We start from the raw sequence: 23,273 nt of genomic DNA, 5'->3' as shown, positions 1-23,273 counted from the left end.
GGTTGTTTACTAAACACACAAACATTTCTTTGGCCATACATCCAGGAGGAGATTGCTCACAGCATTACTTGGTCAAAATATTTATCTCATTTTTTTCTCACATGCAGGTCAACCCTTCAATTTTTCTGGATATTTTTCTTATTTCCCTCCCATTATGGATGGGACAAGTTGCAGACAGATACCTTCTCTAAGAGACCACAATTCTCATATTTTCAACTTTTACTGCAAAACACATTGAATCCATCATGCTTATTTTTAGTTAAGAGTAGTTTCTTCTGTCTTTATTCTTCTGTGATAATCTGTTATTTTGTCTCTCTTGTTTAATTCTGTCCCTGACTCAACATAAACCGTACTTCAAGTTTAGAAGTTATAAGTCTCCTTTATTGGCATAAAGCTGTTGATAAAAGTTTCTAATAATCCTTCCAATTTCATTGGTGTTGGTTGTGACCTCTCCTTTTTCATTCATAATTTTATTAATTTGGGTCCTTTCTCTATTATTTTGGATAAGTCTTGCCAGTGGTCTGTCAGTTTTATTAATTCTCTCAAAGGACCAGCTTCTAGCTCTGTTGATCTGCTCTACTGTACTCCCGGTTTCTATTTCATTGATTTCTGCTCTAATCTTGGTCAACTGCTTCCTCGTGCGTGGATTAGGCCTGTCCCTCTGTTGCTGTTCCAGCTTCTTGAGGTGAGAATATAAAAACTGCATTTTAGATTTTTCTATTCTTTTGAGTGAGGCTTGGATGGCTATGTATTTCCCCCTTAGGACTGCCTTTGCAGTATCCCATAGGTTTTGGACTGTTGTATTTTCATTCTCATTGGTCTCCATAAATTGTTTAATTTGATTTTTGATTTCCTGGTTTATCGAGTCATTCCTGAGCAGGATGGTTCTTAGTCTCCAAGTGTTTGAGTTTCTTCCAAATTTTTCCTTGTGGTTGAGTTCCAGTTTCAAAGCGTTGTGGTCTGAGTATATGCAGGGAATAATTTCAGTCTTTTGGTATCAGTTGAGACCTGTTTTGTGTCCCAGAACATGCTCTATTCTTGAGAATGTTCCATGGGCATGAGAATAGAATTAGTATTCTTTGGTTCTGGGGTGTAGTGTTCTGTATATATCTATGAGGTCCAACTCATAGAGTATGGCATTCAAAGCCCCTTTTCTTTGTCAATTTTTTGCATGGGTGTTCTATCTATTTCTGATAGTGGGGTGTTGAGGTCCCCTACTATTAATGTATTTTTATCTATATGTCTCTTTATTCTGGTTAAGAGTTGGCTTGTGTATCTAGCTGCTCCCCTGTTGGGGGCATATATATTTATAATTGTCATATCCACTTGTTGGATACATCCTTTAAGAATAATATAGTGCCCTTCTGTGTCTCTAACTATAGTCTTTAGTTTAAAATCCAATCTGTCTAATATGAGAATTGCTACCCCAGCTTTCTTTTGAGGTCCATTTGCGTGAAAGATTGTATTCCATCCCTTTACTTTCAGTCTGAATGTATCTTTAGGTTCAAAATGAGTTTCTTGTAGACAGCAAATGGATGAGTCATGTCTTTTTATCCAATCTGCAACCCTGTGGCATTATGGGAGCATTTAGGCCATTTACATTGAGACTGAATATTGAGAGATATGATTTTAATGATGCCATGTTGCCAGTACAGTCTTTGTTTCTATCGACTGTGACTTTCTCTTCTGTATCACTCTTGGGGCCTTTTTACCTTTATAGAACCCCCCCTTAATATTTCCTGTAGTGCTGGTTTCGTGGTTATGAAATTGGTCAATGACTGGCGATTCTGGAAGGTCTTTATTTCTCCATCAATTCTGAATGAGAGCCTTGCTGGAAAAAGGATCCTTGACTGCATGTTTTTCTCTGAAAGAGCTTTAAAAATGCCCCCCCAACCCTTTCTCTCATTCCAGGTCTGTGTAGACAGGTCTGACGTAATTCTGATACCTTTGCCTTGGTACGTGAGAAATTTCTTTGCCCTGGCCGCTTTCAATACTGTATCCTTGGATCTAATATTTGCAAATGCACTATGACGTGACGTGGCATAGGTTTGCCATGGTTGAGCTTGGGAGGGGTCCTCTCTGCCTCTTGGACACAGATGTTTGTTTCCCTTGCTAGATTAGGGAAGTTTTCAGCTACAATTTGTTCAAATATCTCCTCTAGGCCTCTGTTTTTCTCCACCCCCTCAGGGATGCCAATGATTCTGACATTGGAACATTTCATTGAGTCAGTAATCTCCCATAACCTACATTCATGAGCGTGGATTTTTTTAAGTCCAGATTCTATTTTAGTTTTCTCTTCTACTAACCCATCCTCCAATTTGCTGATACGTTCTTCTGCCTCATTCACCCTGGCTGTCAGAGCCTCTAGTTTTGACTGCATTTGGCTCATAGAATTTTTAATTTCTGCCAGATTCTCTCTCATTTCTGCCCTTAGAGATTCTGTATACTCATTAACATTTTCCTTAATACTTTTTTCAAGTCTGCACATCATCTTGACCATTGTTACTCTGAATTCCATTTCTGATAATTTGGTTCTATCCATATCCATTAGTTCTGTGGCAGAGGCCACAGACTCATTGTCTTTTCTTTGCTGGGGGGGATTTCTCCTTCTCGTCATTCTCATGAGGAGAGGTTGCGGGGTTGTCCAGAGCCCAAATTATTGACCGGGACCCAGGCCATGTGCCCTTGTTTTATAGGGATCTTAGGGATGTGGGCTTCTTGATTTTTCAGCCTGCCTTCTGGGGGAGGGGCCTGCCGCGCCGATACTCAGGCAACCCTGTTTGGTTAGAGTCTCCATGTCCCCTGCGAGGAGGGGTGGGGGTGGGCACATGTGAGCCGGTCTTTCCAGGCTTTTGTTCTCTGGCGGCTTTCCCTGGCAGTTTGCTGTGCCTCTTCTGAGAGTCAGAGCAGTAGTGGCCGAATCTCAGCCTCTGTTTCGGAACAGAGGGATCGCGGACCATTCTCCACTGATGTTCTGGCCAGTTTAACTCTGTTTCTGTTGGTGCTGCTCAACCCTGCAGCATTCCGGGATGTGCGCCCCACTCCCAGCTTCCCAGCCCTCACTTCCAGGGCCGGCACGTCTCTGTCCTTTGTGTTTCTAACACCGCCAGGCACCAGCCACCCCTGCACGCCCCCGGAGCTCCCGGTCTCAGTCTGGTTCCAATGAGCACAGCTTTATGCCAATAAATTAAGCAATCTGGAAGAGATGGAATCCTTCCTCGAAACCTATAAACAACCAAGACTGAAACAGGAAGAAATTGATTTTTTAAACAGGCCAATTAATTATGAAGAGATCGAGTCAGTGATAAACAACCTTCCAAATAACAAAACTCCAGGCCCGGACGGTTTTCCTGGGGAATTCTACCAAACATTCAAAGAAGAAATAATACCTATTCTCCTAAAGCTATTTCAAAAAATAGAAACAGAAGGAAAGCTACCAAACTCATTCTATGAGGCCAATATTACCTTGATCCCCAAACCAGGCAAAGACCCCATCAAAAAGGAGAATTATAGACCGATTTTCCTAATGAATATGGATGCCAAGATCCTCAACAAGATCCAGGCTAACAGAATCCAACAGTACATTAAAAGGATTATCCATCATGACCAAGTGGGATTCATCCCTGGGATGCAAGGGTGGTTCAACATTCGCAAATCGATCAGTGTCTTAGATTTTATCCAGAAAGAAAAATTCAAAAATCATATGATTCTCTCAATAGATACAGAAAAATCATTTGACAAAATTCAGCATCCTTTCCTGATTAAAACTCTTCAGAGTGTAGGGATAGAGGGTACATTCCTCAATCTCATAAAAACCATCTATGAAAAGCCTACAGCAAATATCATTCTCAATGGGGAAAAGCTGGAAGCCTTTCCTTTAAGATCAGGAAGACGACAGGGATGCCCACTCTCACCATTATTATTCAACATAATACTAGAAGTCCTTGCAACAGCAATCAGACAACAAAAAGGGATAAAAGGTATCCAAATCGGCAAAGAAGAAGTCAAAATGTCTCTCTTTGCAGATGACATGATACTCTATATGGAAAACCCAAAAGAATCCACCCCCAAACTATTAGAAGTTAAAGAGCAATTCAGTAATGTGGCAGGATACAAAATCAATGCTCAGAAGTCAGTTGCATTTCTATACACGAATAATGAGACTGAAGAAAGAGAAATTAGGGAATCCATCCCATTTACAATAGCACCAAAAATCATACGTTACCTTGGAATTAACCAGAGACGTAAAGGACCTATATTCTAGAAACTACAAATCACTCTTGAAAGACATTGAAGAAGACACAAAAAGATGGAAAAATATTCATGCTCATGGATCGGAAGAATTAACATAGTTAAAATGTTCATGCTACCCAGAGCAATCTGCACTTTCAATGCTATCCCGATCAAAATATCAATGACATTTTTCAAAGAACTGGAACAAACAGCCCTTAAATTTGTGTGGAACCAGAAAAGGCCCCGAATCAACAAGGAATTGTTGAAAAGGGAAAACAAAGCTGGGGGCATCACGTTGCCGGATTTCAAGCTGTACTACAAAGCTGTGATCACAAAGACAGCATGGTACTGGCACAAAAACAGACACATAGACCAATGGAACAGAAGAGAGAACCCAGAAATGGACTGTCGGCTCTTTGGGCAACTAATTTTTGACAAAGCAGGAAAAAACATCCAGTGGAAAAAAGACAGTCTCTTCAATAAATGGTGCTGGGAAAATTGGACAGCTACATGCAAAAGAATGAAACTTGACCACTCTCTCACACCATACACAAAGATAAACTCCAAATGGATGAAAGACCTCGATGTGAGACAGGAATCCATCAAAATCCTAGAGGAGAACATAGGCAGCAACCTCTACGACATCGGCCAAAGCAACCTTTTTCATGACACATCTCCAAAGGCAAGAGAAACAAAACATAAAATGAACTTGTGGTACTTCATCAAGATAAAAAGCTTCTGCACAGCCAAGGAAACAGTCAAAAAAACTAAGAGGCAGCCCACGGAATGGGAGAATATATTTGCAAATGATGCTACAGATAAAAGACTGGTGTCCAAGATCTACAAAGAACTTCTCAAACTCAATATGTGAGAAACAAATAAATAAATCATAAAATGGGCAGAAGATATGAACAGACTCTTTTCCAATGAAGACATAAAATGGCTTACAGACACATGAAAAAATGTTCAAAATCATTAGCCATCAGGGAAATTCAAATCAAAACCACACGAAGATACCACCTTACGCCAGTTAGAATGGCAAAAATTGACAAGGCAAGAAACAACAGTTGCTGGAGAGGATGTGGAGAAAGGGGATCCCTCCTACATTGTTGGTGGGAATGCAAGTTTGTACAGCCACTCTGGAAAAACAGTGTGGAGGTCCCTTAAAAAGTTAAAAATTGAGCTACCCCATGACCCAGCCATTGCACTACTGGGTATTTACCCCAGAGATACAGACGTAGTGAAGAGAAGGGCCATATGCACCCCAATGTTCATAGCAGCATTGTCCACTATAGCCTAATCGTGGAAGGAACCGAGATGCCCTTCAACAGATGACTGGATTAAGAAGTTGTGGTCCATATATACGATGGAATATTACTCAGCTATCAGAAAGAACGATTTTTCAACATTTGCTGCAACCTGGATGGCACTGGAGGAGATAATGCTAAGTGAAATAAGTCAAGCAGAGAAAGACAATTATCATATGATTTCTCTCATCTATGGAACATAAGAACTAGGATGATCGGTAGGGGAAGAAAGGGATAAAGAAAGGGGGATAACCAGAAGGGGGAATGAAGCATGGGATACTGTGGACTCTGAGAAACAAACTAAGGGCTTCAGAGGGGAGGGGGATGTGGGAATGGGATAGGCTGGTGGTGGGTAGTAAGGAGGGCATGTATTGCATGGTGCACTGGGTGTTATATGCAACCAATGAATCATCGAGCTTTACATCAAAAACCAGGAATGTACTGTATGGTGACTAACATAATATAATAAAAAAAAAACATTAAAAAAAAGAAAAGGTACATGGTAAAAAAAAAAAAGTTATAGGCCTCCATGTTTTCTTTCTTTCTTTATTTTTTTAATTTAAATTCAATTAGCCAAGGTATAGGACATCGTTAGTGTTTGATGTAATGTTCATTGATTCATTAGTTGAGTATATCACCCAGTGCTCATCATATCACATGCCCTCTTTAATGCCCATCACCCAATTTCCCCATCCCCCCATTTACCCCCCTTTCCGCAACCCTCGGTTCGTTTCCCAGAGTCAAGAGTCTCATATGGTTTGTCTCCCTCTCTGATTTCTTCCCATTCAGTTTTATGCTAAGTGAAATAAGCCTACATGTTTTCATTCTCCCTCCCATTCATATGTCATTGACCATAAAATTTCTTCCCCTGGTCTTTTTGGTGCCATTATAGGTAAGCAAGTACTGAGGTTAACTTCACTAGATAAGGTGTTGTCTAGCAATGCAATGTTTTGCAGTGGCCTACAGAACATGAACATAAGGTTCTAGAACTGTCCTGGTAGACTACTGAGAATGGAGTCAAAAGGCTCAGAGAAATGTACATGGTAGAATGGATTTATTTCTTATCAGAGAACCCACAAACTGATCATATTCCCTGGGAGGTCCCAAAGGATATTCCTTCACAAAAGCAGAAAAGCATGTGCATCATTAAAAAGGACAGTGGTGGTAATCCTCTGTAGCCAGGGTTGGTGGTATAAGATGATGATAAAGAATTGGGAAATGGGATATGGCAGGAGAGCAGAGTCGAGGTAGATAAAATTACCAGAATAGGAAGAAATGTCAGCCAGTGGGTCTTGACCCACAGAGAGCTGACCAATAGACTATAGGTTTCTTAAAGGTGAGGTAATTGTGCATCCAACAAATGTATTACTGTGGCACTGCCATAAACATTGGAAATGATTCAAGAACAGTGAATCAGAGGCTTATGTCAGCCACTTAAATAAAAAATTATGACCTCCCATTCAGTTTCCTGTACTGATTCAGTTCTCAGACCTAGAACCCTTCAAATATAGGAGAGGTTTAGTCTTCTTGAGAAAGATCCTGCAACAACAAAGTGTGTGTGTGTGGGTGTATGTAGCATATTTTCCCCCAATCCTTCCACAAAGGATTTATAATCATAAGCCAGAGTAACTATACACTAGGGAAAGGTGAAAGCCCAGATATTTCTAAAGGTGTTGGATGCAGAGCTTGTGCGGACAGATACCAGGAGTCCTTCTATTAGAGTGCTTGCATGTAGAGGCCAGGTAAGAAATGGAGTCCTGGTTCATGTCCATCTCATTTTGGTCTAATTGGTATTAGGGTCTACTTTTTACTCATTTCCCTGCTACTTATATAAGTAATGAGTGGCAGAGTCCTTCCGTTGTGTGTCATTTGGGTCCTCTGGTAATCAGACACTGAAACAGTGTTAAGAATGTAAGATGTTTACTGGGGAGTAATGCCAGTGATAGGTTTAAAAAAGGTGAAAAGGAAAGGGGATTAGGCAGCAAAAACCTACAGACTGCAATGTCAGTATGACATCTTTCCCCAAAAAAGTGTGAAATATGCAGCAGTAGGCAAGGAGGATATGAGCCTGCCATGGAGGTCTGACAAAACATTGGTCAACCCAATGGAGATATTCGGAGCAAAGATGGCCATTAATAAGTTCCTATGTTGGGAAGAAAATGCTAGACCCTAGTACTTTCATGGTGTGCAGTTATGAGCCAGGGGTTTACAGGAAGAACATGGCCTTAGCTCTAAAGCTGATGTAGATCCTGAAGTTGCTAACAGTTGGAACCTATCAGCTAACCTGCACTCTTTGCAGTGGAAGTGCATCTCCAGACATATCAAGTGAGAGTCATAATAGAAATAAAGTTCAAATAAGAGCCCCTAAAAATTCCTCTCCTCCTGACCAATATAGTAGCCAGAAGCAATAGCAATCCATGGATAACGGCAGAGTTTAGTGCTGCCTCAAAGACTTAAAGAATGCAGGGATGGTAGTTCCCAGCACAACTTCATTTGATTGCCAGACTGGCCTCAGCAAAAACCTAGTGGATCATGGTATATAATTATGAAATATCTTAAACTTAAGTCAGTTGATAGACCTATTAACAGCTATATTTGCTACAACATATCAGTACCTTCTGAGTTGAAAGGCAGTGGAAATAAGAAATACCCCCAATGAGCAAAACCACAAGCAGTATACATGGTCATAAGTTTCTTTTGTAGAAAAAGTGGCCTCTTGCATCCTAAAGCAACAGACTACATATTCTTCTCAAATGTACATGGAACATTCTCCAGAACAGATCACATAGTGGGTCACAAATCAAGTCTCAACTGGTACCAAAAGATTGGGATTCTTCCCTGCATATTTTCAGACCACAATGTTTTGAAACCTGAAGTCAGTCACAGGAAGAAATTTGGAAGGAACTCAAATACTTGGAGGCTAATGAGCATCCTACTGAAAAATGAGTGGGTCAACCAGGAAATTAAAGAAGAGCTTAAAAAATTCATGGAAGCAAATGAAAATGAAAACACAACAGTTCTGAACCTTTGGGATGCAGCAAAGGTGGTCCTGAGAGGGAAGTATATAGCTATACAGGACTTTCTCAAGAAAGAAGACAAGTCTCAAAATACACAAGCTAAACTTACACCTAAAGCAGCTGAAAAAAGAACAGCAAATAAAGCCTAAACCTGTGTGAGAAGAGAAATAATAAAGATTAGGGCAGAAAGTAATGAAATGGACAACAACAACAAAGCAGTAGAACACATCATGAAACTAGGAGCTGGTTTTTGAGAGAATTAATAAGATTGATAAACACCTAGTAAGACTTACCAAGAAGAAAAGAAAAAGGACCCAAATAAAATCATGAATGAAGGAGGAGAGATCACAACCAACACCCAAGAAATACAAACAATTATAAGAACATATTTTGATCCACTATATGCCAGCAAATTAGACAATCTGAAAGAAATGGATGCATTCCTAGACACATATAAACTACCCAAACTGAAGCAAGAAGAAATAGAAAACCTGAACAGACCCATAACCAGCAAGGAAACTGAAGCAGTAATCAAAAAACTCCTAACAAACAAAGAGTCCAGGACCAGATGGCCTCCCAGGGGAATTCTACCAAATATTTAAAGAATTAATACCTAGTCTTCTGAAGCTGGTTCAAAAAATAGAAATGGAAGGAAAACTTCCAAACTCATTCTATGAGGCCAGCATTAATTTGAACTTAGCATTAACTTGAACCCAAAACCAGACAAAGACCCCACCAAAAAGGAGGATTACAGATCAAGATCCCTGATGAGCGTGGATGCCAAAATTCTCACCAAGATACTAGCTAATAGAATCCCACAGTACATTAAAAGGATTATTCACCAAGACCAACTGGGATTTATTCCTGGACTGCAAGGGTGATTCAACATATGCAAATCAATCAATGTGGTATATCACATTAATAAAAGAAAGGATAAGAATCATATCCTCTCAATCGAATCAGAAAAAGCATTTGACAAAACACAGCATCCTTTCTTGATTAAAACTCTGCACAGTGTTGGGATGGAGGGTACATACATCAATATCATAAAAGCCATATACGAAAAGCCCACAGTGAATATCATTCTCAATGGGGAAGGTCAGGAAGGCAACAGGGATGTCCGCTCTCACCACTGTTGTAACATAGTACTAGAAGTCCTAGCCTCACCAATCAGACAACAAAAAGAAGTAAAAGGCATTCAGATTGGCAAAGAAAAGGTCAAACTTTCACTCTTCCCAGATGACATGATTTTTTTATGTGGAAAACCCAAGAGACTCCTCCCCAAAATGGCTAGAACTCATACAGGAATATAGCAACATGGCAGGATATAAAATCAATGCACAGAAATAATTTCATTTCTATATACTAACAATGAGACAAAAGAAAGAGAAATTAAGGAATGCAGTCCCATTTACAGTTGCACCAAAAACCATAAGATACCTAGGAATAAACCTAGCCAAAGAGGTAAAGAATCTGTACTCTGAAAACTAGAGAACACTTATGAAAGAAACTGAGGAAAACACAAAGAAATGGAAAAAACATTCCATGCTCATAGATTGGGAGAACAAATATAGTTATAATGTTTATGATACCCAGAGCAATCTACATATTCAATGCAGTCCCTGTCAAAATACCATCAACATTTTTCACAGAACTAGAACAAATAATCCTAAAATTTGTACAGAACCAAGGGGAGGGGGGTGAGGAAATGGGATAGGCTGGTGATGGGTAGTAAGGAGGGCACGTATTGCATGGTGCACTGGGTGTTATACGCAACTAATGAATCATCTAACTTTCCATCAAAAACCAGGGATGTACTGTATGGTGACTAACATAATAAAAAATATTTAAAAAATAATAAAAATTAAAATAAAATTTGTACAGAATCAGAAAGGACCCCAAATAGCCAAGGAATGTTGAAAAAGAAAACCAGAGCTGGTGACATCACAATTCTGGACTTCAAGCTCTATTACAATGCTGTAATCATCAAGACAGTATGGTACTGGCACAAAAATAGACACATAGGTCAATGGAACAGAGTAGAGAACCCTGAAATAGACCCTCAACTCCATGGTCAACTAATCTTTGATAAAGTAGGAAAGAAAAAAAAATATAAGAAAGATTATCCAATTGAAAAAAGACAGTCTCTTCAACAAATGGTGTTGGGAAAATTGGACAGCCACATATAGAATAATGAAACTGGAAAATTTTCTTAACATAGATAAACTCAAAATGGATGAAAGACCTAAATAACCTGAATGTGAGACAGGAATCCATCAAAATCCTAGAGGACAATACAGGCAGCAACCTTTCAACCTCGGCCACAGCAACTTCTTGCTAGACATGTCTCCAAAGGTAAGGGAAACAAAAGCAAAAATGAACTATTGAGACTCCAAGATAAAAAGCTTTTGCACAGCAAAGGAAATAGTCAACAAAACTAAAAGGCAACCTGTAGAATGGGAAAAGATATTTTCAAATGGCATATCAGATAAAGGGCTAGTATTCAAGATCTATAAAGAACTACCAAACTCAATGCTCAAAAACCAAATAAGCCAGTCAAGAGATGGGCAAGAGACATGAACAGATATTACCCCAAAGAAGACATACAAATGGCCAACAGACACATGAAAAAATGTTCAACATTACTTGGCATAAGGGAAAAACAAATCAAAACCACGATGAGATGTACCACCTCACACCAGTCAGAATGACTAAAATGAACAAGTCAGTAAACAACAAATGTTGGCAAAGATGCGGAGAAAGGGGAACCCTCTTACACTGTTTGTGGGAATGCAAGCTGGTACAGTCACACTAGAAAACGGTATGGAGGTTCCTCAAAAAGCTAAAAATAGAGCTACCATATGACCGCGTATTTGCACTACTACGAATTTACCCTAAAGATACAAATATAGTGATACAAAGGAGTACCTACACCCCACTGTTTATAGCAGCAATGTCCACAATAGCCAAACTGTGCAAAGAGCACAGATGTCCATTGACAGATGAATGGATAAATAAGATGTGGTATATATGTACAATGAAATATCACTCAGCCATCAAACATGATGAAATCTTGCCATTTGCATCAACGTGGATGGAACTGGAAGGTGTTAGCTGAATGAAATAAATCAGTAAGGCAAGACAATTATCGTATACTTTTATTATGTGGAATATAAGAATCCGAGCAGAGGATCATTAGGAGAGGTGGGAAAACTGGGAAGAGATCAGAGAGGGAGACAAACCATGGGAGACTCTTAATATAGAGAAAAAAACAGGGTTGCTAGACGGAAGGTGGGGAGGAAGATGGGGTAACTGGGTGATGTGCATTAACGAGGACACTTGATGTATTGAGCACCTTAATATCAGCGATATACTTAGGAATTTCTATTTACCATCCCCCTGTATTTAGGCTTACTGGGTTGAAGGTTTAAATTCTATGCGAGGGAAATTTCAGCCAGGGGACATGATCTAATGTTGAGCGCTGGGTGTTATATACAACTGATAAATACCAATGCTACATGTGAAACAATGATATAATATATGTTTGTTAATTGAATTTAAATTAAAAAGAATTTAAATTAAAAAAAAGAAAAAGTGGCATACCACACGCATTATCCATTCAGAGCCTCACACACTCCCCCACGATATCCTATCTCCATTGGCAGATGAGTAGATATTGGAACGTCATGTCAGAGAGCTGACGGGGACACGAAACTCGGACGCCGGCCTGCGTCTCCTGCCCTTGCTGAAGGGCACTCCCATTCCCATCTGCAGGCGAGTTAGGCAGGACATCACCCGTCCTGACGTTCTGAAGCCTGAGCGCCAGGAAGATGTTCGTTTGAGGGTCTTCGTGGAGTGCACAAGTCCTGTTCTCCTGTAGTTGCCGGTGCTAGATATGTGGGATGACGTGGTAGACGTCCGTGTCCTACCACTCGGGGACCCGCAGCCCTGTGTGAGGGCAGCGGGCCGGCCCTGTAGAGCTCTTGGGAACACGGGGGCCCTTGCGTGGCCTCGGGCGCCACCACGCCCATCATGCACCCCTCCGCCTCAGGGATAGGTGAGCCTGCGGTGGCCTCACGAGCGAGGGCCGCGCCTGCACACACACGTCTTGTGGAGTCATGGAAGTCCCCTTCTGCTTGGGCCTCCTGGTCCTCAGGCCCTATTGGCAGAGTACAGAGGTATCAGGCCATTTTGTGCCCATCCCATCATGCTCGCCAACCGGCAGGCGATTTGGCGTCGTGATCCACACGTTAGCAAGGAAAGTCAGGACGGGCGATGTCGGGGAGTCCCCGAGAGGCTGTGCAGTGGGCGCGTATGATGACTTGGAGTAATCCGTGACCTCTGAGCCATGTAAGGGAACCTAACAACCTCCGGCGTTAGGGGAAGGAAGCGTGAAGCGTTGGAGGGAAATCAAGGTGCCTCTCTGGGAGGGAGTGGGGCGTACGCAGGGGTGGGGCGGAGGGCGGGGTGGGGGAGACACTAAGTGAGGTAGAAGGAAGAGAAGAGAGCATGGGCCTTCACAGGAGTCCCGACAGACAGAAGGCTGGCGCTTCTGGTCCCGACCTAACGCATGATGCTGCCTCGGCGCTCAGGGACGTGAGGCTGGATTCAGGCTCTGAGAGGAAGAGCGCACTTAGGCCCCGAGTCACCTCCCGGGAGCAGTGGAGGGACCTCTGAGGAGCGAGGAAGGCTCCTGACCTGGGCAGACGCCAGCACGGAGGACGAGCTATGCGGGAGGCTCTGGACAGACTGCCAAGACCAAACATGCCTCCTGCTGGTCCTTAGGAGCTGGGGGTTTGCGTGAGGAGGTGAGGAACAGACGCGACCTGGGTTGCTTCCTACTTGCTAGCTATGGTCCCAGTGCTTCCCGTCCGGTGTCCTTAATTCGTTTCTTTCCGTCAGTTTTTCTTTTAATCGCAGCAGAGTCAACCTGTCGTGTCACAGTCCTTTCAGGTGTACCGTGTAGTGATTCAGCAATGCCCTAGGTCACCCAGTGCTCATCACGGCAAGTGCCCTCTTGAAGCCCCATCACCTGTTTCACCCGTCCCGCGCCCCCGTCCCCTCTGGGAACCATGGGTTTCTTCCCTGTAGTTAAAGAGTCTGTGGCTTGGTAGCGCACCTTCTCCCTCTCTGTCCCTCTCTCCCTCCCTCTCTCTCTTTCTGCCTCTCTGCCTCTCTCTCCGTCTCTGTCCATCTCCGTCTCTTTCCCTTTGCTCTTTTGTTTAGCGTCTCCAGTGGCACCTCTGAGGGAAATCGTCCGGTATTGGTCTTTCTCTGACTGACTTATTTTGCTTAGCATCGTACTCTCTGGCTCCATCCATGTCATTGCCAATGGCAAGTTTTCTTTCTCTTGCGTGGCTGAATACTTTTCCATCGGAGATCGAGACCGCATCTTCTTTATCCGTCCATCCGTCGGTGGACACTCGGGCTGCTTCCGTATGTGGGCTAGTGTCAGTCACGCTGCTATAAACGTGGGGGTGCACGTAGCCCTTCGCAATCGTGTTTTGGTATTTGGGGGTGCGTGGGGAAGCCCCAGCAGTGCAATCACTCGATCGTAGGTTAGTCCTGCCTCTACCTTTCTGAGGACACGCCATAGCGTTTTCTACAGTGGAGGCACCCCCCAGTGTTTGCATTCCCACCAACAGCGCGGGAGGCTTCCCCTATGTCCAGCACCTCGCCAGCACCTGTTGTTTCTTCTCCTGTGGGTTGTAGCCATGCTGACAGGTGTGAGGTGCTATCTCCTTAGAATTGTGATTGGCATTTCCCAGACAATGAGTGATGTGGAACATGGGTTCGTGTGTCCGTTGGCCATGGATAGGCGTTCTCGGGAGAGATGTCTGTTCCTGTCTTGTGCCCACTACTGCATTGGGTTTCTCGTTTTGGGGGTGTTGAGTTTCTTAGGGAGGACGTATGTTCATCTTTACGGATTTTGGATCCTAACCCTTTTCGCCTGTGCCATTTGCAAATATCATGCCCCGTTCCGTCTGTGGCCTTTTAGCTTTGCTCGTTGTTTCCTTGGCTGTGCGGACGCCTTTCCATGTGATGTGGTCCCGATAGGTTACGCTTGCTCTCTTTCCCTTGCCTCAGGAGACCTATCTGGAAGAGGCTTTGCTACGGCCAGCGTCAGGGCCCTGACCACCTGCGCGGTCTGCTAGGACCTTTCTGGTTTCGGGTGTCACATTCTGGCCTTTGACACACTCGGAATTTTTGGTGGGTGCGTTTGGTGTAAGGAAGGGGTCTTGTTTCATTCTTCTGCCTGTAGCTGCCCAGGTTTCCCAACACCGTTTGTTGAGGATTCTGTCTTTTTTTCCCTTTGCGTTTTCTTGCCCCCCCCCCCGGTCGGAGATTGATTGACGAGCACGCCACCGTCGGGTTATTTGTGGGTCCTGTGTTCCATTCCACAGATCCGTGGGTCGACCTTTGCACGCACGCCATCCTGTTTTGATGACTACAGCTGTGTCTGGAATTGGGCTGCCTCCGGCCTCTCTCTCCCCCTTCCAGAGAAGTTTGTCTCTTCGGGATCTTTTGTGGTTCCGTCCCCATGGGAGGATGCTTTGCTCTCATTCTGCAGAAGAAGAAGAAAGCTGCCGTTGGTATTCTGCTTGGGCTGGCATCAAATCGGTAGTATCGTGAAGCCTTGGCAGAATTTTCCACCTAGGGATGGAGGTTCCCATTGTAGGGATGAGGACATCGAGGCTGGGACGGGGCAAAGTCGTGTCAGAGTATGGGTCCTCCCAGGAGCTACTGTGAAAGAAGAGCGTCCAGGCATGGAGATTCTTTGGGGAGGGCAGATCCCACCGGTAGGAGCGTGGGGAGGTGACACAGGGAAGAGGCACTAGGAGGCCCGTGTCCCAGCTTGCAAGGGAAGCTTAAGCCTGAGACATGTATCCGGAACGACGACACACACACGTCGGGGTTCCCCTAACGCAGCAACGAGGGATCTGGGGTCTTTATACACCAGCTCTCCGGAAGCATTGGTTGAGCATTTCTGTCAGTGTGGCAAGCACCGGTAGCGTGACGTTCTGCTGTGGCGTGAAAACAGCCCCGAGGGGTAGAGACGCGGTCCTGCCAGCTAGGTGTCGTCCCCCTCCTCGCTACGATCCGAGATATGGGGCTGACGTCTTCAGGACATCGTGGCCAGTCTCTGGTTTCCACCAGTCATTCCCCTGTTGGGCTGCAGACGAGGAGGAGCAAGAGGAGCTCCAAGGCCGGGAGGGAGCCCGGACAAGAAGGAAGGAGGAAGGACGGAAGGGAGGGAGGAAGCAGGGAAGGAAGGAAGGCAGACAGGAGGGCAGGGAGGACTGAAGGAAGAGAAAAGCATAGAGACAGACATGGAACCGAGAAGGAAAGGAAACAAGAAGAAAGGAAGGAAGGAACAGAGAGAGGGAGGCAGGGAAGGCGGGTGGGAGGGGGGGCGAGGGAGGGAAGGAGGAGGGAAGGCACCCAAAGAATTCAGGATTCAAAAGGATCCAGCTCGACACAGGTATAGGCAGCAGCACGAAGTCCCTGACCTGGCTAGTTCACAAGGAGAGGACTAGAGTCACCCAGTCGTCCTGCGTTGACCAGAAGTGCCCCAGTTACATCCCGGAAAGTCCCAGATGCTGGGCAAGCGCTCAAGCCTAGGTCAGTCAGGAGTGCTGGTCAACAAGGACGTAGCGTGACTGAGGCTTGCCTCGTCCCAGTGCACTGCTGCCGCCTCTGCCCGCCTGCTTTGGTTCTGCCTTGCCCTTTGGAAGACAGGAGTCCAGATGGCCTCTACCCAAGGTCCTTGATTGAACTGGGATACCCGGGTGGGGTAGGGTGCTACGAGAGGCAGATGCCTGCGGGAGTCTGGAATCAGGCTTTGTGGGGAAACGGACTTGGGCTCAGGCACGGCCTCCGGTGGTCCCTGTGAACATACCGACGTCATTCTCGGCCCCCCTCCCACGCCCTCCCCCCCTCCCCAGGAATACTCCCGATGGACATCCAATAGGGACCAAAGCTGGGGAAGGACCGCTGCTGGGACACTCCTCAGGCCAGCGGGAACTCTATCGCGTGATCCGATGGTCAGTGAAGCGAGAACAGCGCTGCTGATGGGACCACCTTGCTTTCATCTGAAAACGTTTCTATGAGTTATTCTCAATTAGGAAACACATTAAGCACTTATTCTCTAAAGATTCCTAACAGGTAGGGAACTTCCTCTTCAACCAGCCCACAGTGACTATGGGAGACGGTGTCAACAACAAGAAGGAAAGTCCTGCCCATTGGTCCAAACTTCGGGGGGTCCAGGGTATAAAAGCCCCAGAGGAGAAGGAGGCCGCAGTCAGAATCTGAGACGCTCACCTCTGAACGGAAGCCCCCGCTCCACCTGTGACACCATGAGCAACTCGTGCTGCTCCCCTTGCTGCCAGCCTACGTGCTGCAGGACCATCTGCTGCAGGACCACCTGCTGCCGGCCCAGCTGCTGCGGGTGCGGCGGCCGCTGTGGCCAAGGCGGCTGCGGGTCCGGCGGCTGCGGGTCCGGCGGCTGCGGGTCCTGCTGCTGCCAGCCTTGCTGCTGCTGCCCGACTTGCTGTCAGACCACCTGCTGCAGGACCACCTGCTGCCGGCCCAGCTGCTGCGGGTGCGGCGGCGGCTGTGGCCAAGGCGGCTGCGGGTCCGGCGGCTACGGGTCCGGCGGCTGCGGGTCCTGCTGCTGCCAGCCTTGCTGCTGCCGCCCAACTTGCTGTCAGACCACCTGCTGCAGGACCACCTGCTGCCGGCCCAGCTGCTGCGGGTGCGGCGGCGGCTGTGGCCAAGGCGGCTGCGGCCAAGGCGGCTGCGGGTCCGGCGGCTGCGGGTCCGGCGGCTGCGGGTCCTGCTGCTGCCAGCCTTGCTGCTGCCGCCCAACTTGCTGTCAGACCACCTGCTGCAGGACCACCTGCTGCCGGCCCAGCTGCTGCGGGTGCGGCGGCGGCTGTGGCCAAGGCGGCTGTGGGTCCGGCGGCTGCGGCTCCAGCTGCTGACAGCCTTGCTGCTGCCCCCGCCCAACTTGCTGCCGCACCACCTGCTGTAGGACCACCTGCTGCCGCCCTTGCTGCGTGCCCAGCTGCTGCCAGCCTTCCTGCCGCTGATTGCCTCACCAAGAACCACCGTCTGCACCCGGCCCTGATTTGCCATTTGGGAAACCAAGTCAAGGCCAAGCGTTGCTGAAAGCCAGCACGCCATCGCCAACGTTTCTGCCACTCATCTGCCTCCTGACAAGCTTGTGAAGCGGCCCGATGGAGGCTGGACCAGTTCTCCCTGAGTCTCTGCTTCCTCCATCTCTTGGGTCACTTGCCGGCTTCATGCATCCTGACGTGGACTCGTGATCTCTGCCTTTACTCCTCCACCGTCAAGATCGTCACCCTCTCCGTATCCCGTCACTTAGAGAAACAAATCCTCATGCCTCGGGCCCAGGTGTCTGCCACGACCGAAAGTCTGGGCATCGTGTTTTCTTTGTCCGTGTCCTCACGGTCCTTGTATCCTGTTTCCTCCCTTGCGTGATGCCTTCGAAGGCTTCCCTCGAGGCCAGGGGGTGTCACTTCTATTTCTTAATAAACCCTGTAGCGTTGTGCATCCCATATGGTGTTCGTGTCCTTGTACGGCATTCGCGACGTAACCGTGTATATGCGCAGGTCGCATACCACACGCGGGATCCATGCGGAACCTCCCACCCTGCCCCACAAGTTCCTGTCTCCACTGGCAGATGAGCAGATGTTGGAACGTCATGTCAGAGAGCTGACGGGGACACAAAACTGGACGCCGGCCTGCGTCTCCTGCCTTTGCTGAAAAAAACTCACATTTCATGTGGAAACAGCGTTCTGCAGGACCACCTGCCTTTGGATCTGGCCTATATGCTTCTAGTGTTGTTTCTACTTCCCACTCCTGCCCATATCACCTGTTGTCATGTAATTCCTACCTTCCTTCCTGTGTTTTTTTCTGCTCTTACTGTTTCATACCATCCCCACATTGCAGACTTACGTTGAGAACCTGGTGTTCCCTCAGCCGTCAGTTCTCCTCTTACTGCCCAAGCTTTATCACCATGGTCTCCCTGCATCTGGCCTGGTTCTTCTATCTTTTACTCATAGTGTTGATTCAGCACCTCTGCCATTATGCATTGTCATGCAGTAAACTTCAGTCTTACTATTCATCTTTTTCGTTCATCTGTGATAGGTATAGTCTTCTCTCTCCTTCAGTTGTGCTCATTGTTGCCGCCTTGCTTAAATTATCACCATTTTGCCAGTCAACATTGTGAAGCACAGTTCTCATGATTATTTATTTTGTTTCTTCTTTGTTTTTTGTTTCTTTATAATTAATCTTAATGTACTTATTATTCTTCTCTCTTACTTCCTTCTCTGATAATTACTCTGTGTTGCCTTTCCAGGTGTGGAGTAGGTTTTCTGGTTCCTTTTTAATATTTTTTTCTATCTTCCAGGCTATATTGTAATTTTTTTCTTTTATACCCCATTTGCTTTCTTGCCTAACACGAATAGTTCACTTCACAAGTATTTTCTGTTCTTAACCTAATGGTATCCTCTAAATTGGGATAACTTGTCTGATTATTTCTGTTTTACTCATGAATAATGACCACTTGGCTACCTACAGGATATTGGTCCAGGGCTAGAGCCTGTGTTTCTAGATCCAATATCTTATATTTCGATATGTAAGAAAACCAGTGGTCAGTGTGTTGGAAAGATGTTTGTCTTCAAATGCATGTATATTACTGAAAATAAACCTGATTTTTTTGTTTGTAAATGTATTTTCCCATCTATTCCCAAAAGCCCAATGACCACTTACACATGTAAGTTCAGTAGGCCGATTCTAAGAGCCATCCAGCATGTTGAAACATCGCTTGTATTCCTGGCAGTGTGCCAGCACTTTGAAGCCTAAAGCCCATGTAACAATCCCTGTTGTCAGATGTCAGATGATAGCATTCCGGTATGGTCTTTTTCATCTGGCCACATAGAGTGTGAAACATATAAAAGAGATCAGGTAAAACCATACCTCAGCCATATTTCTGTTATCTCTAAACTTCCAGTCTGTTTTTTGTCTTATTCAGAATGTTATCAAGGAAATCAAGTATGGACGCCGTACTGGAAATTGAGCGAACCACACAACAGAAATTTTACCTTCGAGCCGTCTGCAGTCTCTGCAAAGCATCAGACTGCATTTTACTGGGGGTTCTCTGAAGAGACACCTGATTCATAACAGGGGCCAGAGATAAATCAAGGTAACAATACTTATTAATTATATTTAAATGTTGGTCTAAATCAGTATTCTTCTATCTTGGCACTGTTGACATTTCAGGCCAGATAAGTATTTGTTGGCAGGGGGGCAGGGCATTGATTTGAGCACTGAAGAGTGTTTAACAGCATAGCATCCTGGCTTCTACCAACTAGATGCCAATACCAACCCTTCCTGCTTATTTCAGAAAGAGCTAAGGTAGATGCAGAAAGTGGATAAATGGTAAAAAACTCAAGAGTAGAATCTTATAGAGGAATTGTCTAGAGGTACAAAATTTAATAATAATAAAACATGACGTAAAAACTCATGAGATACAACAAAAGCAAGGTTTTGGGTCTAATTTATATGTTTAAATATTTATATTAAAGGAGAAGAAACCTCAAAATTAAAGTGTTAAATGCCGCCTCTTAAAAAATTGAAGGAGGGGAGGAGTTAAGGTGGCTGAGGAGTAGGGAACCCGAATTTTGTCTGGTCCCTGGAATTCAGCTAGATAGTTATCAAATCATTGTGAACACCTGCAAAATAAACTGGATATCTGAGAAAAGAATTGCTTCAATTCTACAAATAGAAAAGGAACCCCTTTTTGCAAGTTAGGGGGTGCAGAGACGTGAATCCAAGGTGATATATCAGAAGATAAACCGCAGGGAGAGGGAGCCCCTGTAAGCCAGTCCCGAAAAGTGTTATAAGCAGCAGAGTGCAAATTCGGAACTTTTAGAAGTCTGCTCCGGTGGGAGCAAACTGCCTGAATGGCTCAGATGGTGAAGCTGGGCAGAATCCCAGGTGGGAGAGCAGGGTTTCAGGATCCCTGGGGTCACAAAAAGAATGGGGGTGCCTGAGTGCAGCAGAGTTCCCATGCATCTGAGCAGGGAAGCCAGCTGCAAACAGTGAGTGTCCAGACGCCAACTTTCTGCTCAGTGATACCATAAACCAAGAACTGCTGCAGGATTGGGCAGCTGCTCTCCACGAGTGCTCAGCAGGAGGCAGAACTGCCTTACCCTGCAGGAATGGCATGGGTGCCCAGCACAGGAGTCTGTAAAGTTTGGTGACTCAAAATGGGATCATGTGCCTGAGATGAAAATGATTGTTTGTAGGCTGGGTGAAACACAGAGTTCTGACAGAAACCAGGAAGACAAGAATAATTGACTGCTTTTCTGGGAGGGCTCACTGAAGAGTGGGGGGTGCAAACTTTCAGCTTTGGGCCTAGAGAACCAGACACCGCCATTTTCATCCCCCATAAAGGCACTGAAAGCCTTCAAGCAGCAAAATAGCCACAAAGAGCAATCTGGAGCCACTTACATTGCATCTGGCCCCCTGGCAATGGCGGTGCAATTCTGCCCCAGCAAAGACACCTGAGAATTGGCGCAACAGGCCCCTCCCTCAGAAGATCAGCAGGAAATTCCAGCTAATACCAAGTTTACCGATCATAGAGAAGTGCAAACTCCAGCTCTTGGGGAAAACAGTATTTAACATTCCTATTTTTTTCTTATTGTTCCTTAATCTTTCAGTTTTATACTTTCCCCCCCCTTTTCAGCTATTTTCTTATTTTATCGACTCTTTTTTTAAGTTGTTTTTAATTATCATTTTTACATTACTTTTTTCCCGTTTTACTCTTTGTTTGGGTTTTTATTTATTTAAATTCAGTTAGCCAACATATAGTACACATTAGTTTTTGATGTAGTGTTCAGTGATTCATTAGTTGCCTATAACACCCAGGGCTCATCACATCATGTGCCCTCCTTAATTCCCATCACCCAGTTACCCCATCCCCCACCCACCTCCTTTTCCACAACCCTCATTTTTTTTTTCCTGGAGTCAAGAGTCTCTCATGATTCATCTCCCTCTCTGATTTCTTCCCATTCAGTTTTCCCTCCCTTCCCCTATGATCCTCTGCTATTTCTTATATTCCACATATGAGTGACACCATATGATAATTGTCATTCTCTGCTTGACTTATTTCACTTAACATAATACCTTCCAGTTCCATCCACGTCAATGTAAATGGTTGGTATTCATCATTTCTGATGGCTGAGTAACATTCCATTGTATATATGACCTACATCTTCTTTATCCATTCACCTGTTGAAGGACGTCTCAGTTCCTTCCACAGCTTGGCTATTGTGGACATTGCTGCTATGAACATTGGGGTCCACATGCCTCTTCTTTTCACTACATCTGTATCTTTGGGGTAAATACCCAGTAGTGCAATTGCTGGGTCATAGGGTAGCTCTATTTTGAATTTCTTGAGGAACCTCCACACTGTTTTCCAAAGTGGCTGTACCAGCTCACATTCCCACCAACAATATAAGAGGGTTCCCCTTTCTCCACATCTTCGCCAACATTTGCTGTTACCTGTCTTGTTAATTTTAGCCATTCTAACCTGGTGTAAGGTGGTATCTCATTGTGGTTTTGATTTGTATTTCCCTGACAGCACATAACATGGAGCATATTTTCATGTGTCTGTTGGCCATTTGTATGTCTTCTTTGGAGAAGTGTCTGTTCATGTCTTCTGCCTACTTCTTGACTGGATTATTTGGGTTTTGGGTGTTGAGTTTGATATATTTTATACACACACACACATACATTTCATCTTTTGGCTTTCTTTCATCATATTCAATTTTATTTTTCTAAATATATGTTTTTCCTTCTTTCTTATTTTGTAATCTAGCTTCTAACAAACAGACCAAAACATACCCAGGATCTAGTTTATTATTCTATTCTGTCCAACTTCTTGTTCAATTTTATTCTCTTTATTTTTTGTTTGTTTGTTTCTGCTCTCTTCTGATTTGTTTAGTGTATATTTTTCTGGTGTCATTGTTGCTATTTTTGTATTTTCTCTCTCTCATCTGTTCTTTTCTGGACATAATGACAAGATGAAGAACTCACCCAAAAAGAGAGCAAGAGGCAGTACTCACTGCCAGGGATTTAATCAATACGGATATAAGTAAAATGTCAGAACTAGAATTCAGAACAATTATAAAGATACAACCTGGGCTTGAAAAGAGCATAGAAGACATTAGAGAATCCCTTACTGGAGAAATAAAAGAACTAAGATCTAATCGGGTCAAGAATCAAAAAGGCTATTACTGAGATGCAATAAAAAATGGAGGCTCTAACTGCTAGGATAAATGATGCAGAAGAGAGACTCAGTGATATAGAAGACAAAATGATGGAGAATAAGGAAGGTGAGGAAAAGAGTTAAACAACTACTGGATCACAAGGGGAGGATTTGAGAGATCAGTGATACCATAAAATTAAACAATATTAGAATAATTGCGATCCCAGAGGAATAGGAAAGAGACAGGGGGCAGAAGATTTATTTGAACAAATTATAGCTGAGAACATCCCTAATCTGGGGAAGGAAACAGGCATTCAAGTCCAAGAGCCACAGAGAACCCCTCAAAATCAATAAAAATAGGTCAACACCTCAACATATAATAGTGAAGCTTGCAAATTTCAGAGATAAAGAGAAAAT

General features: G+C 44.6%; 1 protein-coding gene across 1 annotated transcript; it reads left to right on the top strand.

The window, feature by feature from the left end:
* The first annotated feature begins 16,882 nt into the window (after positions 1-16,882).
* LOC113265682 (keratin-associated protein 5-11-like) lies at positions 16,883-18,401 on the top strand. The gene has a single exon (XM_048224743.1). The coding sequence runs from the start codon at positions 16,915-16,917 to the stop codon at positions 17,539-17,541; it is 627 nt and encodes a 208-aa protein (XP_048080700.1). The 5' UTR covers positions 16,883-16,914; the 3' UTR covers positions 17,542-18,401.
* Positions 18,402-23,273: the final 4,872 nt, after the last annotated feature.

This window comes from Ursus arctos, unplaced genomic scaffold (genome assembly GCF_023065955.2).
Source record: "Ursus arctos isolate Adak ecotype North America unplaced genomic scaffold, UrsArc2.0 scaffold_24, whole genome shotgun sequence".
Taxonomy (NCBI): Eukaryota; Metazoa; Chordata; class Mammalia; order Carnivora; family Ursidae; genus Ursus; species Ursus arctos.
The sequence above is the reverse complement of the archived record's forward strand: the minus strand, read 5'-3'. Positions and strand labels throughout refer to the sequence as shown.

Bases quoted from the DNA above. Each gene is read 5' to 3' on its own strand.
- LOC113265682 (XM_048224743.1), top strand. From the start codon at position 16,915: ATGAGCAACTCGTGCTGCTCCCCTTGCTGCCAGCCTACGTGCTGCAGG.